At 37.8% G+C, this 23,280-nt stretch overlaps 1 protein-coding gene across 1 annotated transcript in view; it reads left to right on the forward strand.

Moving 5' to 3' along the window:
• SLCO4C1 (solute carrier organic anion transporter family member 4C1) overlaps positions 1-23,280 on the forward strand; it is a 67,236-nt gene that overhangs the window by 38,644 nt on the left and 5,312 nt on the right. Inside the window, exons 4-11 of the mRNA XM_062211815.1 lie at positions 966-1,062; positions 3,096-3,217; positions 5,059-5,177; positions 7,542-7,686; positions 8,024-8,219; positions 11,924-12,077; positions 16,198-16,388; positions 21,505-21,569. Of these exons, the coding sequence (XP_062067799.1) occupies positions 966-1,062; positions 3,096-3,217; positions 5,059-5,177; positions 7,542-7,686; positions 8,024-8,219; positions 11,924-12,077; positions 16,198-16,388; positions 21,505-21,569 (1,089 nt within the window). The remainder of the gene's footprint in view (positions 1-965; positions 1,063-3,095; positions 3,218-5,058; positions 5,178-7,541; positions 7,687-8,023; positions 8,220-11,923; positions 12,078-16,197; positions 16,389-21,504; positions 21,570-23,280) is intronic.

Here is a 23,280-nt window from a genome sequence, read left to right on the forward strand (position 1 = left end):
TGAGCGGTTCATATTTTGAAAACCCTATGCATGGTTTTTTTGCACCAATATAAAATTACTATTTAATTTTTTCATGAACTTTCTGAAATAGCTTCAGAAATACATACCTTAATTTATCTACTAATATATTTTCACATTTTAAAATAGAGCTGTAATATAAATTAAGATAGTTGGCAGATCAATGAAAGTTCATATACATTTTCATTTCATCTTGTGTGATCTTTTCTTTGGAGACGTAGCTACTTTGCAGGTCATTTTTGTCATTGATGTATGCTAAGTTTGTCTATAAAGCAAAATTTCCTGTTCTTTAGTGCATTAGGGTGAGAATCTCAGCAGTTAATAAGATATCTGGATGGTGGCAGTTAATCAGGACACTAGTATATGCATGAATGTTTTTTACAAAAATGTAATTATATGTTAAACTTTTAGACATCTGACAGAGATGAGCTTTATTTAATTCTCCTGCTAGTGAAAGTGGAGAGGGTCCCCGAGAGCAGAAAGTTTAGCTAATGGCCTGCGTTGAAGAGCAGACTTAGCAGATCCAGGCTCTGAAGTCAGCTACTGTAGCACAAGATGAGGAATGCTTTCTGAGCGGGTGCAGATTGAAAAGCCTTCTTGTTTCACATCATTTTCTTCCACAAGATTATAAACTATAATTATTAGCACTATCAGTAAAATAGTAGATAAACTACTCCTGCCACAAGTTATAACTTTCCATAGATTTATAATTGTTCAGTTTGTTACAGATATTAGTAGATCCAAAAGCTTTTGCATTGGGTGGTACATTTTAGACTTCTTGATTTGGTTGTTGTTTGGAAGATACCACTGAGATAGTAATTTGTGTAATTTTGGTGTGAATCTAATCATTTAGATAGTTCTACAATGAAATATCTCTTTCTTGCTATCACTAGCCATGTCAAGCAAAGATGTACAAATGACTATTTTCAATGTCTTTGTTCTCCTAGGAATTGGCTACTCTATGTCCATCTTAGGCCCTGCCATAGGCTACGTGTTGGGAGGACAGCTGCTCACCATGTACATTGATGTTGCAATGGGATTAAGGCAAGGCAGTATCTATTTGTCCTTTATTTGCATTTCATTACTTTTAACAGTGCTAACATCATAGAAGTTTCCCATGAGGCGCTTTTTGGGAAATAAAACTGAGGACACACAGTTTTTATATAGTATGGTATCTTTGCATATTTCTTTATGCATGTGTGCCACATCATCTCTTTGTGTTGTAATTGTTTATAGATGAGGAAGTTCAGTGGAATCGCCTGGTGAAATAAAAAAAAAATACATATATAGGATGCCAGGAATTTTTCAAAACTGAGAATTTAATAAAAGTCGGTTATGTTTTCAGTAGATTTAGATGAGGGTAGATAGCTGAAGCAGTCTGCAAGGTGTGAGATCTGGGGAGTTCTGTACTAGCGCCAGTCAAGTCACAATCACAGCTGTGCTGCCTTCACACCAGTGACAGTGAGGGATACTAATTAGTAACACACATTTGTCCTGTGCTGTGTTCCACATGACATAGTTTGTGTGTTAACTTACTACACCATTTTATTTAATCCTCTTGATAATCCTGGGAGTAGTTGATACACACAAGTTGGTAAGTGACCAAGATGTAAACTGAAGCGGACCTTTTGACTCCAAAATCCCCCTCTTAACCACTGAATTCCCCCTTCTCTTACTGAATTGAGAAGTTAATGACCTTTGCCAAGGCCGTATTTTCTCATTTTACCAGTAGGAATCATGACTGCACTATGCTTTGTGTGACTGTGGGCAGTGAATAAGAAAATGGGGTCATGGATTTGTGATTTGCTGTCTGAGCTGCTGGTCCTGGGTTAATCTTTTAGAGATGATAAAAGAGCGTACAGAAACAGAGAGTCAGGTTTTTGAGAAAGGACATTTTCATTTCTGTGGAGAATTAGATGAGTACTAGGGATGGTGTAATTTTGCAAAGGGCCTGCTGATTGTAAAATGTGAGACCTATTATAAAATAGAGTCAATAAATCACTGTAAGAATAATTTCAAATTTTAAGAAATGCCATAACTGAAGCACACTATATGGACTTCTAACATAGGGATTTGCAGTGAGTTTTTTCTAATTTAATACAGCAGCAGAGAAATGCTTAGCCAAAGTTAAATAAAGAATATTCAGAAATTCTATGTATGTTTTCAAATATTTGAAATAGTTACTATTAAATATCTTAAGCTTTTGTGTCATATTGTCATTTGAAAATACTTTGTAAACCATTGTTCTTTTTTTAAAAAAATATTTATTTATTTGAAAGGCAGAGTAACAGAGAGAGAGGGAGAAACAGAGAAAGAGATGGGGAGAAATCTTTCACCTGCTGGTTCACTCCCCAAATGGCCACAAAAGCCAGAGCTATGCCAGGCTGAAGCCAGGAGCCAGGAACTCCATCCAGGTCTCTCACGTGGGTAGCAGGGGTCCAAGTATTTGGGCCACCTTCTGCTGCTTTCCCAGGCACATTAGCAGGAAGATGGATGGGAAATGGAGCATCTAGGACTCAAACTGGCACTCATGTGGTATGGCAGTGTCACAATCAGTGGCTTAACTAGCGTACTACCATCCCAGTCCCTAAATCATGAATTTTTTTTGACAAGTAGAGCTATAACAGTGAGAGAGAGAGACAGAGAGAAAGGTCTTCCTTCTGCTGGTTCACTCCCCAAATGGCCGCTATGGCCAGCATTGCGCCGATCTGAGCCAGGTGCCTCTTCCTGGTCTCTCATGTGGGAGCAGGGACCCAAGTACTTGGGCCATCCTCCACTGCCCTCCCGGGCCACAGCAGAGAACTGGACTGGAAGAGGAGCAACCGGGACTAGAACCTGGTGTCCATATGGGATGCCGATGCTGCAGGCAGAGGATTAACCAAGTGAGCCACGGTGCTGACCCCAATCATAATTCTTATAACACACATATCTGTCTGCTACCTGTTGTTAATAGTTCCATTAAAATTTACAATAATATTCTACCGTATGCACTTGAATTATAAAGTAAGTGTTGGTCATAAGTGAGTGCTATTAACGAGATGGAGTTGATCTTGACCTCTTGTTTTCCTCGCTGACAGCACTGATATCACTGAGGATGACCCCCGATGGCTGGGGGCTTGGTGGATTGGATTCCTCATTTGTTGGCTCTTTGCTTGGTCTTTGATAATACCTTTCTCATGTTTCCCAAAACATTTGCCAGGTAAGTATGCTTCCTTTCTTGGAAATCAGGGGGCTTCTTTCTAAGTCAGATGTTGTTTTCTGTGATTAATAAGACCATACAGTCATGCTATTTTTGTTAGATAATTTGAGTTCTCTGCCTATGAAAGCATTTGACTGCCAATGTTCGTTTTAGGAAATATTGGATATTTTAATATTCATGTTCAGTGGAATCTTAATATTCATGTCTTTTCTTTATTAATAATAGTAATTGGTAAATTAATAATTAATAAAATTACATATATACCACCTAACTACTTACTAAATTTGTTTATTATTTTTAATATAGAATTTTGCTTTTTTTAAAAAAGATTTTATTTATTTGTTTGAGAGGTAGAGTTACAGACAGAGAGAGGGAGAGAAACTGGTTCACTCCCCAAATGGCTACAATGGTAGGAGCTGGGCCGATCCGAAGCCAGGAACCAAGAACCCCATCTGGGTCTCCCTTGTGGGTGCAGGGGCGCAAGCACTTAGACCTTCTTCCACTGCTTTCTCAGGCAACTAGCAGAGAGCTAGATCCAAAGAGGAGCAGCTGGGACTCCATAAACTGGCACCCATATGGGCTTTCAGCGGCACAAGTAGAGACTTAGCCACAGCGCCAGCCCCTAGAATTTTTGCTTTATGTGTAACAAGATACAATAGCTTTTAAGCTATTATTCTGAATTAAGCAAGTCATCAATTTCAAGGACACATTTGCCTAAAATAATTCTTAATTGTTTGTAATTGAAAGTAAAAGTACTGATTTTTAAAATTGTCACCGAAATAATGGTGCAGTACACATTATTATTATTATTTTACCAGATTTCAGTACTAGCTTGTCATAAAAGAAAAGGTTGATAGGAAAGACTACTTATTCCTCTTTTAATGAGGTCTTGCTTCTGTATTATTGTGTAATTAAAATACATGTCTGTAGCAGTATTTTTTTCTAGGTTGAAGGTATCCAGTTTTTTCTTGTTTATTTGCATTAGAGTACAGCATTCTCTTTTTTTATGATTTATTTATTTGAAAGGCAGGACGACAGAGAGAGATCTTCAATCCACTGGTTTACTCTCCAAATGTTCATAACAACCAGGGCTGGAGCAGGTTGAAGCCAGAAGCCAAGAACTCCATCTGGGTCTCCTATATGAATGGCAGGGGTCCAAGTTCTTAAGCCAACATTCACTGCCTTCCCAGGCACAGTAGCAGAGAGGTAGATTGGAAGTGACCCACCAATATGGGATGCTGGTATCACAAGCAGAGGTTTAACCCATTGTGCCACAATGCCAGCCCTAGATGATTCTTTTTGGAGCTGGGAGTTGGGAGACAAGAAATAAATGGACTTACTAATTGGTTTTGATCCTGGGCAATCTAATTCATGATTCCATATTTTAACGTTTCTGATATTCATCATACTCTACTATTTTTATTAAAAATTAAAGAGACATGATGATACATAACAAATACTATTTCATTTGCTGAACTTGTTAAAGGCAGAAAAGGTGAAAAAAAAAAAAACCCACATAAATGTACCTTAATATATAAAGGATGAAAAAGAGAAACAAGTGAAAAAGGAAGAAAAAATGTTAACAGATCTTATAGAAAATAACAAAATTGTCCCCTGTTAATGTCAGACAGATTAGAACTTCCTTAGCTAGTGATGACAAACATGTGGCCTGGACCAGCCTGATTACGATGTAGATATTTGTACCAGTGTGTTGACAGAGAGGAATTGACATCTGTGTTAGGGAAGTTAGATATTTTGGAAGTCTGTGTCAATTAAAAAAATAAGCATTTTATGAAGTAAAGAGTGAAGTGATAGAGCAAATACATTTGCTTTGTTTTTAGGTACAGCAAAAATTCAAGCTGAAAAAATTTCCCAGACTCATCAGAATAAGAGTAGCTCCTCACAACACACAGATGAGAATTTTGGAAAAAGTTTTAAAGATTTTCCAGCTGCTCTAAAGGTAAAAACAAACAAACAAAAAACACCTCAAAAAGACCTGTGCTGTATCTATATCTCTCTCCTTGATGTACGCACATGCTCACATACATGTACAACTCCACATGTGTGTATATGTAATGCATACATGTATTACATAGTCACTTAAATGGCCACATACTCACACACACACAAACAAATCTTTTCATAATTATTTGCCTATTTACCAGTGTTCTAACTTTTTTCTTTAAAATTTTTGTTAATTGTCATTTTATTTTTAATGTAGCAAAATGAGAGAGAGAACCAGACAGAATGAGATCTTCCATTTGCTGTTTTACTCTCAAAATGCCTGCAACAATCAGGCCAGGCTGAAGTTAGAAGCCTGAAACTCAATCTGGGTCTCCCTTGTGGGTAGCAGGGACTCAAGTACTTGAGCCATCACCAGCTGCATTCCAGGGTTCTCATTAGCAGTAAGCTGGAATTGAAGTGGAGCTGGGACTTGAACCCAGGCACTCCTAAATGGGATGTGGGTCACCCAAGTGGCATCTTAACTACTCTACCAAATGCCCTCCCCTCTAGCTCTTGTAAAAAACTCTTCAGAGGTAGTTTTATTTTCTTTCAGAAAATGAAAACTGTTCCAGAGTCCAAAGGTTGAAAGAGTGTTAGCAACAGCAATGGCGATAATAATAATTAGTGGTTTCTTCTTAGCACTATAGCCCATTATTCTGTGCCACTTCCCTGTGTAATGGATTCATCAGTTACCACTGAATTGCAGATATATTTGAGAATGCAGATTAATATTTTTCTGTTGTGAAAGAGATGGTGGTCAATGGTAACTTGGTTTGAATTTGAGGTCAAGGAAACAGAAGTTGTATAGTTCATTCTGTTGAACTCAGCAGAAAAGCATTCTTTAATTTTAGCATCATAAAATTCTGTTCTTAAGAGAATTTACAACTTTACTTTTAAAAATATGCAATTATTATTATTTTTGTCTCCTTCTCAAATGAAAGCCTTACCATGTTTTTATACCTCCACTCTGCTCACTTTTCAACACTCCCCTCCTGGTCCCTCACACAGGAACATCCCTGTGTTAGCTGAGATTGTTCATAGTTTTAAATACTAACTACTATTATCTTATAGTAATTCGCCTCTATTTTTATATATCTCTGTTTATTTTATAAGTTCTAATTTAAATTTCCATTTCTCACCATTGCTACTTTTGTCCTTAAGACCTTGTGCCTGGAGAGCCATGTTCTGACTCGGGTCCCTGTGGGTGGTATCTTATTGCTGGTTCCCTTGCTTGGGGTCCCGCCTACTTGTCCCTGACTGTCTGAATGATGTGGATTTGGGGGATCCTTCTCTCCTTGGATCCCAGTGTTCTGTGGCCACTGTTGCTCTTCTCTGTGTAAACATATTGCAGTTGAGGAGTTCCCTGTTGGTATGGTTCTGACTCCTCCATCTGTAAGTCTGCGTGTTCTTTTCCATTTAACTTTGATTTCAGGAAATCTACTTTATATCTAACAATGTGGCTTTTTTGCATTAATCCTTCCTGGGAATCTATTATCTTTTTCAGTTGGAGGACTTAAGTATTTTCTGTTGTTATTATTAAGTTATTAGCACGTCTCCATCCAGATACTTTTTCTCCTTTTGTCACCCTTGTTAGTCTTAGGTTATGTGGCTTGGCTCTGACTTTGAAAATTTCTTAACTTGCTCCTTTGTAATTCCTGTGTGTGTGTGTGTGTGTGTCCCAGTTTTATGAAATGTTTTGCACTGAATATTCTTGAAGTATAATTTGGTTTTTATTTTGTGACTAAATATGTTAAAAATAAATCTCTATATTCTTCTCTATAGTTCTGTAATATTCTAGGAGGTCCAGCAATGCATATAGCTGTTTAAAATTGCTTAACCTCAAACCTATCAAAGGTTCTAATTACTGAGCCCTTTAGTCATGGAATAGTACTGCAAGCTTGGTACTTACCTGCCATTCTCATCCCTCCTCACACTCTCAAATTCTCTGCTTAGTGCACACAGGAATTCAAAGCACAATAAAAACTTAAACAGCCTGGGGAGTCACAATGAGTATGAGGAAGGAAACCTTTCTGAGCAGATTTTTGTTGCCTTTCCTTGGTTCCTTGTGATAAAGGCATAATCAAAATATTGATGAATCATAGTTTTATAATATCTCACATATAAATTTTCTCACCATTGTATCCATGAATCTATTAATTGTCCATAGTTACATTCTTGTGCTGGAGGAAATGCTGGAATCTTACAGTTCATTATATTGTGTTTATTAAAAATTCTGCCATGTCATCATGATACCAGTCTCCTGCTGCACTTTGCAGTATAATCATAATTATTCATTTGGTGAACTGTATTTTTTCTTTAGAATTTGATGAGGAATACTGTCTTTATGTGTTTAGTTCTATCAACTTCTTCAGAAGCCTTAGTTACCACTGGATTTGCTACATTTTTACCTAAATTTATTGAAAATCAGTTTGGATTGACATCCAGCTTTGCTGCTACCCTTGGAGGTAAAACATTTTCTTTGTTCTTACTGAATCCAATGAATTCCCTTTACTGTGCTAGATTTTTCTTAGGATAACATTAGGCAACCTATTGTACTGACTGAGAGAGACAAAGGCTATGAGGCTTAAAGAGAAAGTGTACTTATCTGAGTGCTCAATATTAAATTTTATTAACCCCTCAGTGGAACTGTTAACTCATTTATGCATATATTTCTATATCAAGGGAATACTCTTATATGTTAAAATCATATTTCTGTGCCCATTTTTGGTATTTTCCAATTGTTAATATGTTACTGATTAGACTCGTGTGTTTTCTTACTCTCTGTGTCTTCTTTCTCTTTAGGGGCTGTTTTAATTCCTGGAGCTGCTCTTGGTCAGATTTTAGGTGGTGTCATTGTCTCGAAATTCAAAATGACATGTAAAAATACAATGAGGTTTGCACTAGCCTCATCTGGGGTTGCACTTATGCTGAGTTTTGTGTTTATTTATGCCAAATGTGAAAATCGGCCATTTGCTGGTGTGTCTGAATCATATAATGGGTAAGTATATTCAGTGCTTTTTGATATTAATATCAGAGTAATAAACTAAACCTGAATTTCCAAATATATATGCCTTCTTAAATGGTGAGGAATTAGCTTCATTTTTTATTAAAAATAATTTTAATTTATTTATTAGGGAAACAGAGATAAGTACACATGACAGGGAGCATAGAGAGTCAAGCGGGTACACCAGACAGAGCGCCCATCTGTGGGTTCATTTCCCAAATATCTGCAATGCCTTGGGCTAGGCTTGGGCTGAAGCTAGCAGCTGGAAATTCAGTTCAGGTCTCCTACATAGGTGGCAGGAACCCAATTTCTTGAGCCATCACCTGCTCCCTTCCAGAGTCTGCATTAGTAGGAAGCTGGAGTTAGGAGCTAGAGACATATTCAAACCCCACGTAGTTTTTTTTTTTTTTTTTTTTTTTTTTTAGAAAACTTTTATTTAATAAATATAAATTTCAAAGTACAACTTTTGGATTATAGTGGTTTTCCCCCTATAACCACCCTCCCACCCACAAACCATCCCATCTCCCACTCCTTCTCCCATCCCATTCTTCATTAAGATTCATTTTTAATTATCTTTATATACAGAAGATCAACTTAGTATATACTAAGTAAAGATTTAAACAGTTTGCACCTACATAGACACACAAAGTATAAAGTAGTGTTTGAAGACTAGTTTAATCATTAATTCTCAGAGTACAATGCATTAAGGACAGAGATCCTACATGGGGAGTAAGTGCACAGTGACTCCTATTGCTGATTTAACAATTGACACTCTTATTTATAATGTCAGTAATCACCCGAGGCTCTTGTCATGAGCTGCCAAGGCTATGGGAGCCTCTTGAGTTCACAAACTCCGACCTTATTTAGACAAGGCCATAATTAAAGTGGAAGTTCTCTCCCCCCTTCAGAGAAAAGTGCCTCCTTCTTTGATGGCCCATTCTTCCACTGGGATCTCACTCACAGAGATCTTTCATTTAGGTCATTTTTTTTTTTTTCCCACAGTGTCTTGGTTTTCCATGCCATATCCAAATGCCTAAGGACTGATTCTGAGGTACATGGGTGTCTTAACCAGTTTCTTAAATTCTTCTAAAGACCTGCCCTGAGGGATTGGCTGATTGAGAATATATCATTTCTTTTTTAAAATTTAAATAACTGATATCTTCTTAAAAGTTGAGAGTATTTAGAGAGCATGGTACTGGGTACTGTTCTTGGCTCAGGGGCACAAAAAGTTATTGCAATGGAATATTTACCTTTGAGGGATTCACATCTGGTGAGCTTCAGATGTGTCCACGAAAACTTCATGTGTTGTAGCTTAATCTCCAAAATCAGATTAAATAGGAGATGAGTCTTCTGGAAGTAATTACTTTGAGGTGAGGTCATGAGGATGGGGCCCCCATGGAGGCTTAGTCGTTTTGTAAGAAAAGGCAGTGCGACCTGAGCAAGCAGCTTGCACTGTCTCCGTGTGATGCCCTCTGCCATGTCATGATGAAGCAGGAGGGGTTTCGCAGGCCCAGTGCTACTGGGCTACCCAGCCTCCAGAACCGTTAGCCAGATCTCCTTCTTTTCCTTCTCCTTCTCCTCCTCCTCTCCCCTTCTTTTTCCTCCCCCTCCTGCTCCTCCTTCTCCCCATCCCCCTATTCTTTCTCCTTCTCTGCCTCCTCCTCCTCTCCCTCCTCCCCCTCCATTCCTCCTTTTTTTTTAATAAATTACTGAGTCTCAAACACTTTGTTATAACAACAGAAAACAGATTTGAGACAACATCCTGTGGAGAATTTCATATTGTATGTTTCCACTGATTTAATTTTTTAAAATGAAAATGACTCTGTGATAAAAATTTCTTAACATGTGGGCTGAAAGCAATAGAAGAGAAATTAAAATAAAGCTAGTCCTAGGTAATGCAAATCATTGTTGCATTTACTGAGAAGTTCATGTTTGTGGCAGAGAAATAAATAACTTGTTCTGACCTGTAGACATGTTCCTGTCTGTAACTGGCTTGGGACTTTATCTTCCTTCATCTAATTTGTTTTGCTTTGAAATTCTAAGCCATGAATAGGGGATTACGAAGGAGGGCATTTCACAGCAGTGTGTATTATAGCTCAAGGTACTGCATTAATTTTTTAATTGTGTGTGTTTGAGGTCGTTGAGGGAGCTAGCACGCTAGGTCAAGGACTGTACTTTTGTATAACATGACATTCACATGACACAAATAAAATGTACTTTGGAAAGATTTGCCAATCACAATTATCGGGATTTGTTGCTACTCTTCAAGTACCTGTCATTCTTGTACATTTATGTGAAGCTGAGCTTTCTCGAGCAGTGTTTTGTTACACTCCATTACACTCATTCATTCTTTGTGGAATGCTTCCTCTGGCTGACCTTTATGGCAAAATCCCTACAACAATGCATTAGGTAATGGGGCATTGTTACAAAATCCGAAAGAAGGAGGTTGTTTTTTTTTTTTTTTTCCTTCAGTTTATTTGATAGACTCAAGGAGAGCTTCATGATGTAGTAGCCAGCAAAATGGAGGTTAAACATCCTTTAAGGATACAAAGAATTTGGACAGATCAAGATTTGAGAAGAAGGAAAGGGGAGGCGGAATATGCTAAAACAAAGGTGTAAATGCTATAAAAAGTGAGGGTTAGGTTCAGCAACCAGTTTAACCGAATTTAGGTTTAATCTGCATATAGAATATCTAAAAGTGTTGACAGGTAGGTAGAGGTGAATTATGCAGATTCAGCTTACACCCTTATAAACTGTACCAAGATCCAGTCTGGCAAACAACCTTTCCTGTGTGCTCCATTTGGAAAGGTGGAAAGTTCTAAGGCTCAGGCAGCGGCTACTGCAGGCCCCCTTCTGTAAACTTCGGCTTCTGTTAGGGTGGCATCCTCAGAGCTTCGGAAGCGTACACGGGAGACGTCTCCAGCCACACTCAGCACGTTGGTGCCTCCTTGTATGTGTCCACCTCTGCTCCAAGACTGAAATCGCAGAGGACACAGATGGGTTACTCACAGCTTCGTATTCCCACTACCTAGTGCTTGCCCAACATACAGTGAAGCATGAATGACTTGTGAATAAATGAATGAGGGGTTGGGGAAACCTCTGTCTTTAGAAAGCAACCCTCCATGGTAGGAAAGAGATTGCTTCCAGTTAAGGGGCAGCCTGTGACAACACTGGATCTGGGGACCAGGAAAATTAACCTTTGACAAAGAATATGCAAGTAGCATCTCTAGGCCTAAGGTTTCCTGAGGCTGACACTAGTGTGTTGTACAACGTGATGTCATTCATCCTCCAGGTTTAGAATTTTGCCTGCACCCCGAGCCGACGTGGCGGTGTCTGGAGAGATTCTGGTTGCCACAACTCAGGAGAGTGCTGCTCGGTGTGTTGGTGCAGGTCTGCAGTGCCGCTGAGATCCACAGGGCCAGCCCGCAGGGAAAAGTCATGGAGAGAAAACCTGCTTTCTTCCCTTCCTCTACCCCATTTTTCTTATCACCGACAGACACTCTGTTCTATAGCCAGTGCTTTTAGTGCCTCTCCCTGAGCTGCATGGGCGAGGCAGACATGTGTTTTTTCCTTCAGTCATCCTGTGTTGAGTGAATGAATGCTAGACTGACTTGCAAACTGTAACCCAGTGCTTTTGAACTGTTCACTGAATGGGGATGGCGTAAACACTTTATCCTTCTTTCTTTTCTTGTTCGCAGGACAGGAGAACTAGGAAACTTGAGTGCCCCTTGCAATGCCAACTGTAACTGTTTGCGATCATACTATTATCCACTCTGTGGAGGGGATGGAGTCCAATATTTTTCTCCCTGCTTTGCTGGTTGTTTAAACACTGTTTCAAAATCGAAGCCAAAGGTAACTGTGTCTGCTACTTTCCCCTCAAAGAGGCAATGTGTTTGTGCATTTAAAAAACATTTTATTTACTTAATTTTCACTTTATTTGAAACACAGAGAACTAAATGCCCACTCCCTAAGTGCCCACAACAACCAGGACTTGCCTGGTCAAATCCAGGAACCTGGAAATGCAATCCTTGTCTCCCACTTGAGTGGCAGGGACCTAAATACTTGAGCCATCCTCTACTTACTTGCAAGATACACTTTAGTAAGAAATTGGATCTGGACTGGAGGAGCCAGGACACAAACCAGGCACTCTGATTTGAAGGCAGGCAGTAAAGTAGAGTCCTAAGAGCTGTACAAGTGCCCCCACCCCCATATTTGTGGGTTTGCTGTTGTCTTTCTTGATCCCTGCAGGGGGCTCATGCACCTGCCTGTTCTTTTCCTGCTGCCCCTCCTCCTCCATTAAGCAGCCTTTGACCCCTGCAGTGAAAAGACTCCTCTCCCTTCATACCTCACACAATTTGCTGAAATATCAATTAGGCAGTTACTCACATACTACTTTGCAATAGCACTTCTGTTGTAGTGGTGAAAAGAATATTTCCCTTTTTGTTTTGTTTTTACTCAATGACAGTTTAAGATACTTGGAGGCAAGAAACATACTTACTCTTTCAAAAAATAAATCAATTATTTGTATTTTTTTTGAAAGAGAGGAAGAGATTTTCCATGCATGGATTTACTCCTCAAATACCAGGACTTGGCTAGGCCAAAGCCCAGAGCAGGAAACTTGCTCCCAGTCTCCCATATGGGTAGTAGAGACCCAACTACTCAAGGCATCACCTGCTGCCTCCCAGGGTGTACATTAACAGGAAGTTGGAATGGAGAGCAGAGCTGAACTTGAACCTAGGTATTCTGACATGGACTGCGGGCATCCCTAGTAGGGGCCTAACTGCAGTACCCAACACCTGTCTTATTTTTCTTAAGTTTAAGATGTGTAATAGAAAATAAATATTTGTTTAAGTGATTCACTCTGGATATATTTTAAAATGTCCAAATCATTCATTCATTATCAAATACAAATTTAATTGTAATTGTGGATTACAATGAATATTAGTTTACTCCAGTGCCCTTTCTTTTTAATAGTTATATAGTTTAAGAGAATAAACAGTTCATTTTAGCTAAATTTAAGAGTCTTGGAAGTGTGTATTATTCAGATTGTGCATGGTACATAATATATTTTGCATTAGTAGATATTGTGATAACTTTAAAAGGACCTGTGAGAAGTTCATAGTATGGAGTGAGACCATAATGAATAAAATATGTAAGAGTTTTATGAAAATATTGAACATTTGAAATACAGAATAGTGAAATGGCATTCTTTTTCCTGTATAAAGATCAACCGATTATAAAATATTTTTACATAAATAAATTATATAGCAATTCTTTTTTAAAAGGCTTTTTTTTTATTTACTTGAAAGTCAGAGCCATGGGGGAGAAGAGAGAGAGATGGATTTTTCATCTGCTGATTTACTCACCAGATGGCTGCAACGGCCAGGGCTGAGCCAGGCTGAAGTCAGGAGCCAGCAGCCTCATCCAGGAATCCCACATGAGTGCAGGGGTCCAAACACTTGGGCCATCTTTCACTACTTTTCTCAGGCCACTAGCAGGGATCAGAAATGGAAGTGGAGCTGAGACATCAACCAGTGCCTGTATGGGATGCTGACATCAAAGACAGTGGCTTTACCTGCTATTTCACGCCAGCCTCTATATGTCAATTCTTTTGAAAGTTAAATAGGTAGCATTTCCTGTATTTAAATATGATCAATAAATTGAATTGATTTTGATCAGAAGAAGAGTATGACAGGTAGTTAAATTATTAGAAGGATTTTACTTCCATAATTAAAGATGGATGGACAAAAAATATCATGTTCAAAGAAAACCCAAAACAAAATACATTCACACAACAATAACAAAACGCCAGCACAGTTGATTATTTTTATATAGTTAAACTGGCATTCATATTTTTTGCTAAATGCCAAGATAATTGCCATCACACATAGAAAATTGTCTTCTAGTTATTTTGACCTCCAAATTTTATGTTTGTCTTGGTATTTTTATATTCAGTCTAATTTATTTATTTATTTATTTTATTTATTTATTTTTTTAAAATTTTTGACAGGCAGAGTGGATAGTGAGAGAGGGAGACAGAGAGAAAGGTCTTCCTTTGCCATTGGTTCACCCTCCAATGGCCGCCGCGGTAGGCACACTGCGGCCGGCGCACCGCACTGATCTGATGGCAGGAGCCAGGTGCTTCTCCTTGTCTCCCATGGGGTGCAGGGCCCAAGCACTTGGGCCATCCTCCACTGCACTCCCTGGCCACAGCAGAGAGCTGGCCTGGAAGAGGGGCAACTGGGACAGGATCGGTGCCCCGACCGGGACTAGAACCCGGTGTGCCGGCGCCGCAAGGCGGAGGATTAGCCTAGTGAGCCGCGGCGCTGGCCTATATCCGATCAGTCTATATAAAAATACACTGATTCTCAGGGTGCTTTTTTCTTCTGAAATATTTCTCTTATAGGCAAAATGTATTTATAATAACATAATAAACAACAGTAGACGTTTATTCATAGAAATATTGGTCTTACATGTCAAATCAGTGACCCAAACTACAGGCTGTTGACTCAGTTATACCGAAAACCGATGTGTTCTTTTGTGTCGGGAGTCGTGTAGTTTCATCTGGATAGGAAACATTTTCTAAGTTTTCTGACGTAACTGATTGTGGAGTAGGTCATGGTCAATGTGGAGGTGTCATTTGCATATTTGGCTTTCTTGAATTAGTACCATTTTCTTTGAATTGGCACCCAAGAAGGGACTCTGGACCTTGGAACAAAGAGAGCACCTTTTCTCTTTGACTTTGCCAGCCTGCTCTGATTTTGTTAAGGTTTTACATGTGCAAAAGATTTATACTAGGAATGGAGATGAAGCATCAAATACTTTAAGAAATAATTATACCTAAGAAACTTATAAACTTCTGAATTTTGTTTGTTTTGTTTATTATTTTTGAGATAACATATTTTTAATTTACATTATAGTCAAATGCTTAATGCTTCATTAAATAGTTCAACAAATAAAAATAAAAGCCCATCTTTTAGTAGGAAAATAGGCAAGGGCTATAAACAATTACCAAATGAAAAGGTTTCCAACTATATGCTGATAAAGTAAATTCTAAAATAGCCACAAAAATCATTAAAACTATAGTAATATATAATTAATAATTTGTCAAAGATGTAAAGCTAAGTTTGACAAAACACTGTATTTGCAACAAAACTTACACACAGGCATTTCTTTCATTTTTGTTTATTGATTTTTTTTTTTAAATTTTAGCCCCCCATTAAAGGAAGACATCCTGTTAAATGAAATGAGCTGGATACTAAATTATTTCTCTTACAAAGAAAATACTTGTTATTTTATCATGTTGCCTTCCTACATTTCATATTATTAATGTATATATATATATACACTCATATTTTATGAGAGAAATTGTTAATGTGTAATTCTATGTAAAATAGCCTCTATTCTAATATTCTAAATGTACCATTTTAAGAGGGATACAGTTTGCACTCAATTCAAAAATGTTCAGAAAATTGTGGTTAAAAGCAACAACTTTTTCAAGGTGTTAGGAGGCACTAGTTAATTTTATGATGGCACTTGTCACAATTGTAGTGTTTGTTTTTGCAAACTAGTGAAGATGATGATTATCTCTAAAGATGCCAGTTTTCCTTCCGTAATGGAAAAGAAGAAAGTTAGCAGTAAAACATTATTTGAACAACTATGGTCTGTTGAAAGTAGTCTAGTGTGATGTAACTATTGTAATCTCACCTATCTGTTTCACAAGTCAGGAGCCAATAATAGATTACAAGTTGAAGTAATGGCCAAAATATTCAAACTTAAGTGATTCTGCTTCCTACATTTGGTTTGTTTCCTTTGCTTCATTTCTTAGGGGTTAGTGCTCAGAATTCTTTGTTGTCTATGGATTCAGATAGTGTGTCTGTGTTTGCTCTATCTAAGTTTCACCCACTTTGCAATTAATGTAAATATATTTTCAAAGTAAACACTAAGTCTCTTTATGTCTGATATTTTACAGCTATATTATAACTGTTCCTGTACTGAAAAGAAAACAGAAATGCCATTGACTGCAGAAGGCTTAAGCTTTGAGGCTAAAGCTGGAAAATGTGAAACCCAATGTACAAACTTGCCCATATTCCTTGGCGTTTTCTTCATCACAGTTGTCTTCACCTTTATGGCTGGCACTCCTATAACTGTGTCCATCCTGAGGTAAGTATTTATAGTGACACTTGCAGTGGATACATGATTGGAAAGGGCTCTGTATCCCAAAAAGATGTCTGCACTCCAGGTTCACTGCAGCTTCATTCACAACAGCTAAGACACAGGATCAACCTAAGTGCCCATCAGTAGATGAACAGATAAAGAAAACATGGGATATAATACCACTGAACCTTAAAGAAGAATGAAATTCTGCTATTCGTGACATGGATCAAACAAGAGGCCATTATATGAAGTGAAACAAGCCAGGCACACAAAGACAATTACTGCATGATATTACTCACATGTGTATTCTAAATAAGTCAAAGAAGCGGAGAGTGGAATGGTGGCTTCCAGGGCCTGAGGATGGGGAAATGGGATGACACTGGTCAAACAGTACAAAGGTTCAGCAATGTGCATGGTGACACAGGTGACACTCCAGAGTCTACTTGCAATTAGCTAAGACGTTAGATTTTAAATATGTTCACCATATACACACAAATGGCAACATGTGAGGTGATAAATATCAGCCTGATTGCAGCAATTGTTTCCTAATGTATATGAAAACATCATAGGGCCCAGCATCACGCCATCAGAGTGCTGGTTCAAGTCCCAGCTGTTCTGCTTCAGATCCAGTTCCCTGCTAATTAGCCTGGGAAAGCAGTAGAAGATGGCCCAAGTACTTGCACACCTGTCTCCTATTTAGGAGAGCATGATAGCGTTCCTGAGTCCTGGCTACAGCCTGATCCAGACCTGCCTGTTGTGGTCATTTGGGGAGTGAACCAGCGTATACAGTGGAAGTGTTTTCTCTCTCTCTCTCTCTCTTTCTCTCTCTCTCTCTCTCCCTTTCAAGTAAATAAATACATCTTTTTAAAAATTGCATTGTATACTTTTAAATATATATAATTTTCATTTATCAATTTACCTCAATTTTTAAAATTTTTTAAATAAAACTAATAATTGTGCAAAAGAATATTTATTTTGATTCTGTTACTTTGTTAGTACATAATTCATACTCTAACACTGAGGCCAAAAGGGTTCAAATTTGAGACAATATAAAACAGTTGCTAAAGATCAACCTGATTAAACAAGGATTTTTAATTTTTAAAAAAGTTATTTATTGGCCAGCACCACGGCTCACTTGGCTAATCCTCCGCCTGTGGCACCGGCACCCCGGGTTCTAGTCCCGGTTGGGGTGCCGAATTCTTCCAGTCCAGCTCTCTGCTGTGGCCCAGGAAGGCAGTGGAGGATGGCCCAAGTGCTTGGGCCCTGCACCTGCATGGGAGAGCAGGAGGAAGCACCTGGCTCCTGGCTTTGGATCAGCACAGTGTGCCGGCCATAGCGGCCATTTGTGGGGTGAACCAACCGAAAAGGAAGACCTTTCTCCCTTTCTTTCTCTCTCACTAACTCTGCCTGTTAGAAAAAAAAAAAAGAAAAAAAAAGTTATTTATTTATTTAAAGTCAGAGTTACAGGGAGAGAGGTAGAGACAGAGAGATTCCATCTACTGGTTCACTTCTGCAATGGCCAGGGCTGAGTCAGGCCAAAGCTGGGAACCAGGAGTCTCCATATAGGTCTCCCATATGAATAGTAGGGTCCCAAACATTTGGGCCATCCTCCAATGTCTTTCCCAGGCCATCAGCAGGGAACTGGATTGGGAGTAGAGCAGCCAGGACATGAACCACCATCCAAATGGGGTGTTGGCATTGCAGATAGTAGCTTTACCTGCTACACCACAATGCTGGTCCCTAAACAATGATTTTTTAAGCAATGAGCCTCAGAGATGAATGAGACATAATGCTAACAAGAGAATCATTAAGAGATAAAAGATTAACTAGTCTTTTAAAGCAGATAAGTAGTTAAAAGATGACACATAATTTTTCAAAATGAATTTTTAAAATGCATATCTCCCTTCTCTACCTTCAATTTTCATGAAATGGATGGTTAATAATTTAATATTTTTAGATAGAATCTCCAAACTTTCTATTCATCAAAAAAAAGTATGAGGAGCTGGCATTATGGTGCAGTAGGTTAATCTGCCACTTGGAATGCTTGTATCCCATGTCAGAGTGCCTGGTTTGAGTCCCATCTATTCCATGTTTCTGCCAGCTTCCTGCTAATACGTCTGGGAGACAATGGAAGACAGCCCAATTGCTTGGTTCCTGCCTCCCACATTGGAGACCTGCATAGAGTTCCCTGCTCCTGGCTATTGCAGGCATTTGAGGAATAAACAGTGGAAGATCTCATTTTCTCTATTTGTCCCTCACTCTGTGTCACTCTGGTGTTCAAATAAATAAATACTATATATAAATGTAGATAGATAGATTATAGATATAATTGAAAGGTGAAAAGGCTAGAGATTGTTAGGAAATATGAAAGTACTCAAAACAGTTTTGGAAAAGAGAATTAAAAGTTAAGTTTATTTTGTTGCAAAAATATTTGGAATTCATGTAGTTTTTATATGACAATATTTCCATTAACGTTTTGAAGACCCCCTCATATGTATGAACTTCAAAAACTTCTTTGCACCAAAATAAATTATCTTATAATACTACATTCCAACAAACTTTCTGAAGTGCACTTGGATACAGAACAGCTATTTTGTAAAGCAATACATGGGGAGGAAGAACAACTGTAATCAGAGAATGTTGGTGAACAGCCAGGTGACTGCCATCTTATGAATTAGCATTATACACAGGAAGACTCAATACCATAGCACCTACCATGTAAGGCAGAATGCATGTCATTCTGATTCCAGTGTATGAGGAGTGTACTTAATTTCCACGAATGAACCTACCATCAGCTCACAACTGAAGCTTCATGAAAGAGGCAGAGAAAGTAGCACCGAGGATATGCCAAATGCACAATGTTAACACATTTTCACACACATGATCCCATTTAAACCTTACACACCTGGGGCTCATTTCCCTAGCATGTATACACAGTAGTGGAATTGCTGTATCAAATAGTGGTGCTCTTTTTAGTTTTTTTGAGAAGCTTCTAATCTGTTATATAATGATTGTACCAATTGACATTCCCACCAATAGTGTACAAAAATTGTCTTTTCTCCACCTTGCCAACATCTGTTATCTTGCTTGTTTTTGAAAATAGACACCCTAACAAGTGTTAGGAGATCTCTCTTTGTGGTTCTGATTTGCATTTTGTGAATGATTGTAATATTGAACTTTTTTTCATATACCCATTGTCCACCTGTATGTTTTCTTTGCAGAAATTTCTATTCCAGTCATTTGCCCATTTAAGAAAATTGAATTATTTGTTTTCTTGCCATTGAGTTGTGTGCGTTCCTTATATATTTGGGTATTAATCTCTTATGAGCTGCACGGTTCCAGATATTTTCTCCCATTCTGCATGTTGTCCCTCACTCTGCTAATTATCTTCTTGGCTGTGCAGAAGCTTTAGAAGCTTTTTGTTTTGAAGAAATCCCATTTGTCTGTTTTTGCTTTTGTTGCCTATGCTTTTTAGGTAATATCCAAGGGGCTGGTGCCGACGCCACGTCAAGCACATTTTCCCCTAAGTTCCTTTCTAGAAGGTTTAGGATCTTAAGCCTTTTTGTCCATTTCGAAATTATTTTTCCATATAGAATGAGATAAGGGTCTAATTTCATTCTTTGGGACGTGAATACCATGATTTATTGAAGAGACTTTTCATTTTTGACACCTTTATCAAAGAGCAAATGACTGTGAATGTATTGATTTCTTTCTAGGTTCTGTATTCTGTCCCATTGGTCTTTATATCTGTTTTTAGCCCCAAACAATACTATTGTAATTACCATAGTTTTGTAATATATTTTGAAATCTAAAAACATGATGCATCCAGCTTTGTTCTTCTTGCTCAAGGTTCTTGAACTATCCTGGATCTATTCTGGCTCCATGTGAGTGTCAGCAGTGTTTTTTCTATTTTGTGTAACATGCCTTTGGAATTTTTATGGGATTGGAAAAAATCTGTGCATTGCTTTGGGTAGTGTGGACATTTTAGCAATATTAATACTTTTTTTAAAAAAAAAGATTTATTTATTTATTTGAAAGTCAGAGCACAAAGAGAGAGGGAGAGACAGGAAGAGAGAGAGAGATCGATCTTCTATCCACTGGTTCATACCTCAGTGCTGGGCCAGGGAGAATCCAGGAGCCAGGAGCTTTGTTTGGATCTCTCACATGGCTGGCATCTTCCTCTGCTTTTCCCAGGTCATTAGCAGGGGGCTGGATTGGAAATGGAATGGCTACGACATAAACGGGTACCCATATGGGATGCTGGTCTTGTAGGCAGTGACTTTACTTGCTATACCACAATGCTGACCCTAATAGCAATATTAATTCTTAGAATTCATGACCATGGATTATCTTTCTATTTATGTATGTCCTCTTTAGTTTCTGTGTTATCGCCAGTGTTGTATATATTTTCAGCATACAAGTCTTTTATTTTTCTCATTATGTTTATTCATAAGTATTTTTATTTTTTGATACTATTATAAATGAGATTATTTTCATGGCTTCTATTTTAGATTATTGATTGTTAGTGTTTGGAAATACAGCTGGTATTTTATGTTGATTTCTTTCCTGAAACTTTATTCATTTGTTAGTTTTTTTTTTTAAAGTATTTTAGGGTTTTTGCATGTATGATCCTGTCAGCTGCACGATTTTGTTTGTCCTTCCCAGTTGGGATGCCTTTTATTTATTTTTTCTGCCTAATTGCTCTAGCCAAGACCTCCAAAACTATGTTGAATGTAAGTTGTGAGAGAAGCATCTTTGTGTCAGTCCTGGTCTTAGAGAATAGGCCTTCGGCTTTGCATCGTTGCCGTGGGCTAATCAGAGTTGGCTGTTATATGTTCAGGTACTTTCCTGCGCTTCATTTGCTGAGGGGCTTCATGAAAAAGAAGTCTTCTGAATTAATGTTAATTCATAGGGGCTAGTGACTGTTTTTAATGTTATTTTCAATATTTTATTTCAGATAAAAATTCTCTTATTTTGTACTTCCAGAAAGATTAAGCCATATATACTCATACAAAGAATATGTTTTTTTATTTGTACAGCATTTAATATAGAAATGATTAACTGGTATAAATATGAACTTACTCAACCTTTCTTGGTCTCATATTGTATTTAATATTTCCAGGTGTGTTAATCAAAGGCAACGGTCTCTAGCATTGGGAATACAGTTTATGTTGCTTCGATTATTGGGTATGCCATTTCAATTAATTCACTGGTAAATGTTGCCATTCTGACTTATAAGTGTTATTGATTTACATTTTTATGCCAAATATATAACTAAATCATAGTGGAAGACTATTTAATTGTTATTGAAGAAAGCTGTTTTTTTCCAGTGATTGAGATGTAGCGTTACTTAGATAAGACACTTACAAATATGACTTTACTGTTCACCTACTTGATTTTTACCTGTTGTTTCTAATTCTGTTGCAAATAAAACTTCAAAAGGCATATTTATATGAAAGGAAATATTGAATATGACATCAAAACAGTTTTTCCTCCCTGCTTTTATCTCCATTTGTGCCACTACTATGTTGGTTTAGCAAGAAAATCAATGAGTTAGTTTCTCTATAATAACTTTTGTAGATTTGTGACTAATCAAGAATTTATGGAAGAAAGAATTCATGCTAGAGAATTGTGTAAGGTTCTAGATGTAGGAAGAATAAGAAGGAAGGGGCAAATATAAACATTTCACTAAGATCAAATATAAACATTTCACTAAGCTCATTTTCTACAACAAAAGCAAAAAAGTGGTAACACAGAGGGCAGCTCATTCAAAGCTCCCATTTGTTCAGAAGAGTGAACTAAGGCCCTGAAAGATTTAGGATTTTGCTCACTGCTACACGGTAGATGGTGGAAATGTGGAAATGAGACCAATGATCCCTTTCTCTCAGTCCAGCACTCTTTTGACTGTATCATACTACAAATCAAAGAACAGACTAGAGGTGGCCAAAATATTTGTCTAAGAGCTATCACCTCAAATCATTATTTGATATATAACAACTAGAAGCACCTTAACTGTAGTTGTCTCTCAGTATCTGCAGGGAATTGGTTTTAGAACCCCCACACCAAAACCTAAGGTGCTCAAGTATCTTATGTAATGGCCTACTGTTTGCATATAGTCCACACACATCCTTCCATATTCTGTAAATCATTTCCAGGTTGTTTTGATATCTAATACAATGCAGACATTATCTAAATGGTCATTATATTATGTTGTTTAGGGAATAATGACAGGAAAATAAGTCTGCATATTTAGTGCAGGCACAGTTTTTTTTTTTTCAAATATTTTTGATCAGATGTTGGTTGAATCTGTGGATACAGAGCCCACAGATATGAAAGCCACACTGAAAATGGAAATTCAATGCCTCCTGGCCTGAGCTCATGAGTGTGTGTGTAGGATAGTAACACTTCAGTGTATGAAAGTCTGTATGTACATGTATATATGCTCTCACACATATGCACATGTTAGTGTATATACATGCACACATACATATACATGTGCACATTAATTTTTATACACATGAACAAACATTTTGACATAGCACATATGCAGTAGTTCAGTGCATGGTTTTTTTCTTTTTTTTCCTTTTTTTTTTATCTTTTATTTAATGAATATAAATTTCCAAAATACAGCTTATTGATTACAATGGCTTTCTTCCCCCTGCCATAACTTCCCTCCCACCTGCAACCCTCCCCTTTCCCGCTCCCTCTCTGCTTCCATTCACATCAAGATTCATTTTCAATTCTCTTTATATACAGAAGATCAGTTTGGTATATATTAAATAAAGATTTCAATAGTTTGCACCCCCATAGAAACACAAAGTGAAAAATACTGTTTGAGTACTAGTTATAGCATTAAATCACAATGAACAGCACATTAAGGACAGAGATCCTACATGAG

This window comes from Lepus europaeus, chromosome 15 (genome assembly GCF_033115175.1).
Source record: "Lepus europaeus isolate LE1 chromosome 15, mLepTim1.pri, whole genome shotgun sequence".
NCBI lineage: Eukaryota > Metazoa > Chordata > Mammalia > Lagomorpha > Leporidae > Lepus > Lepus europaeus.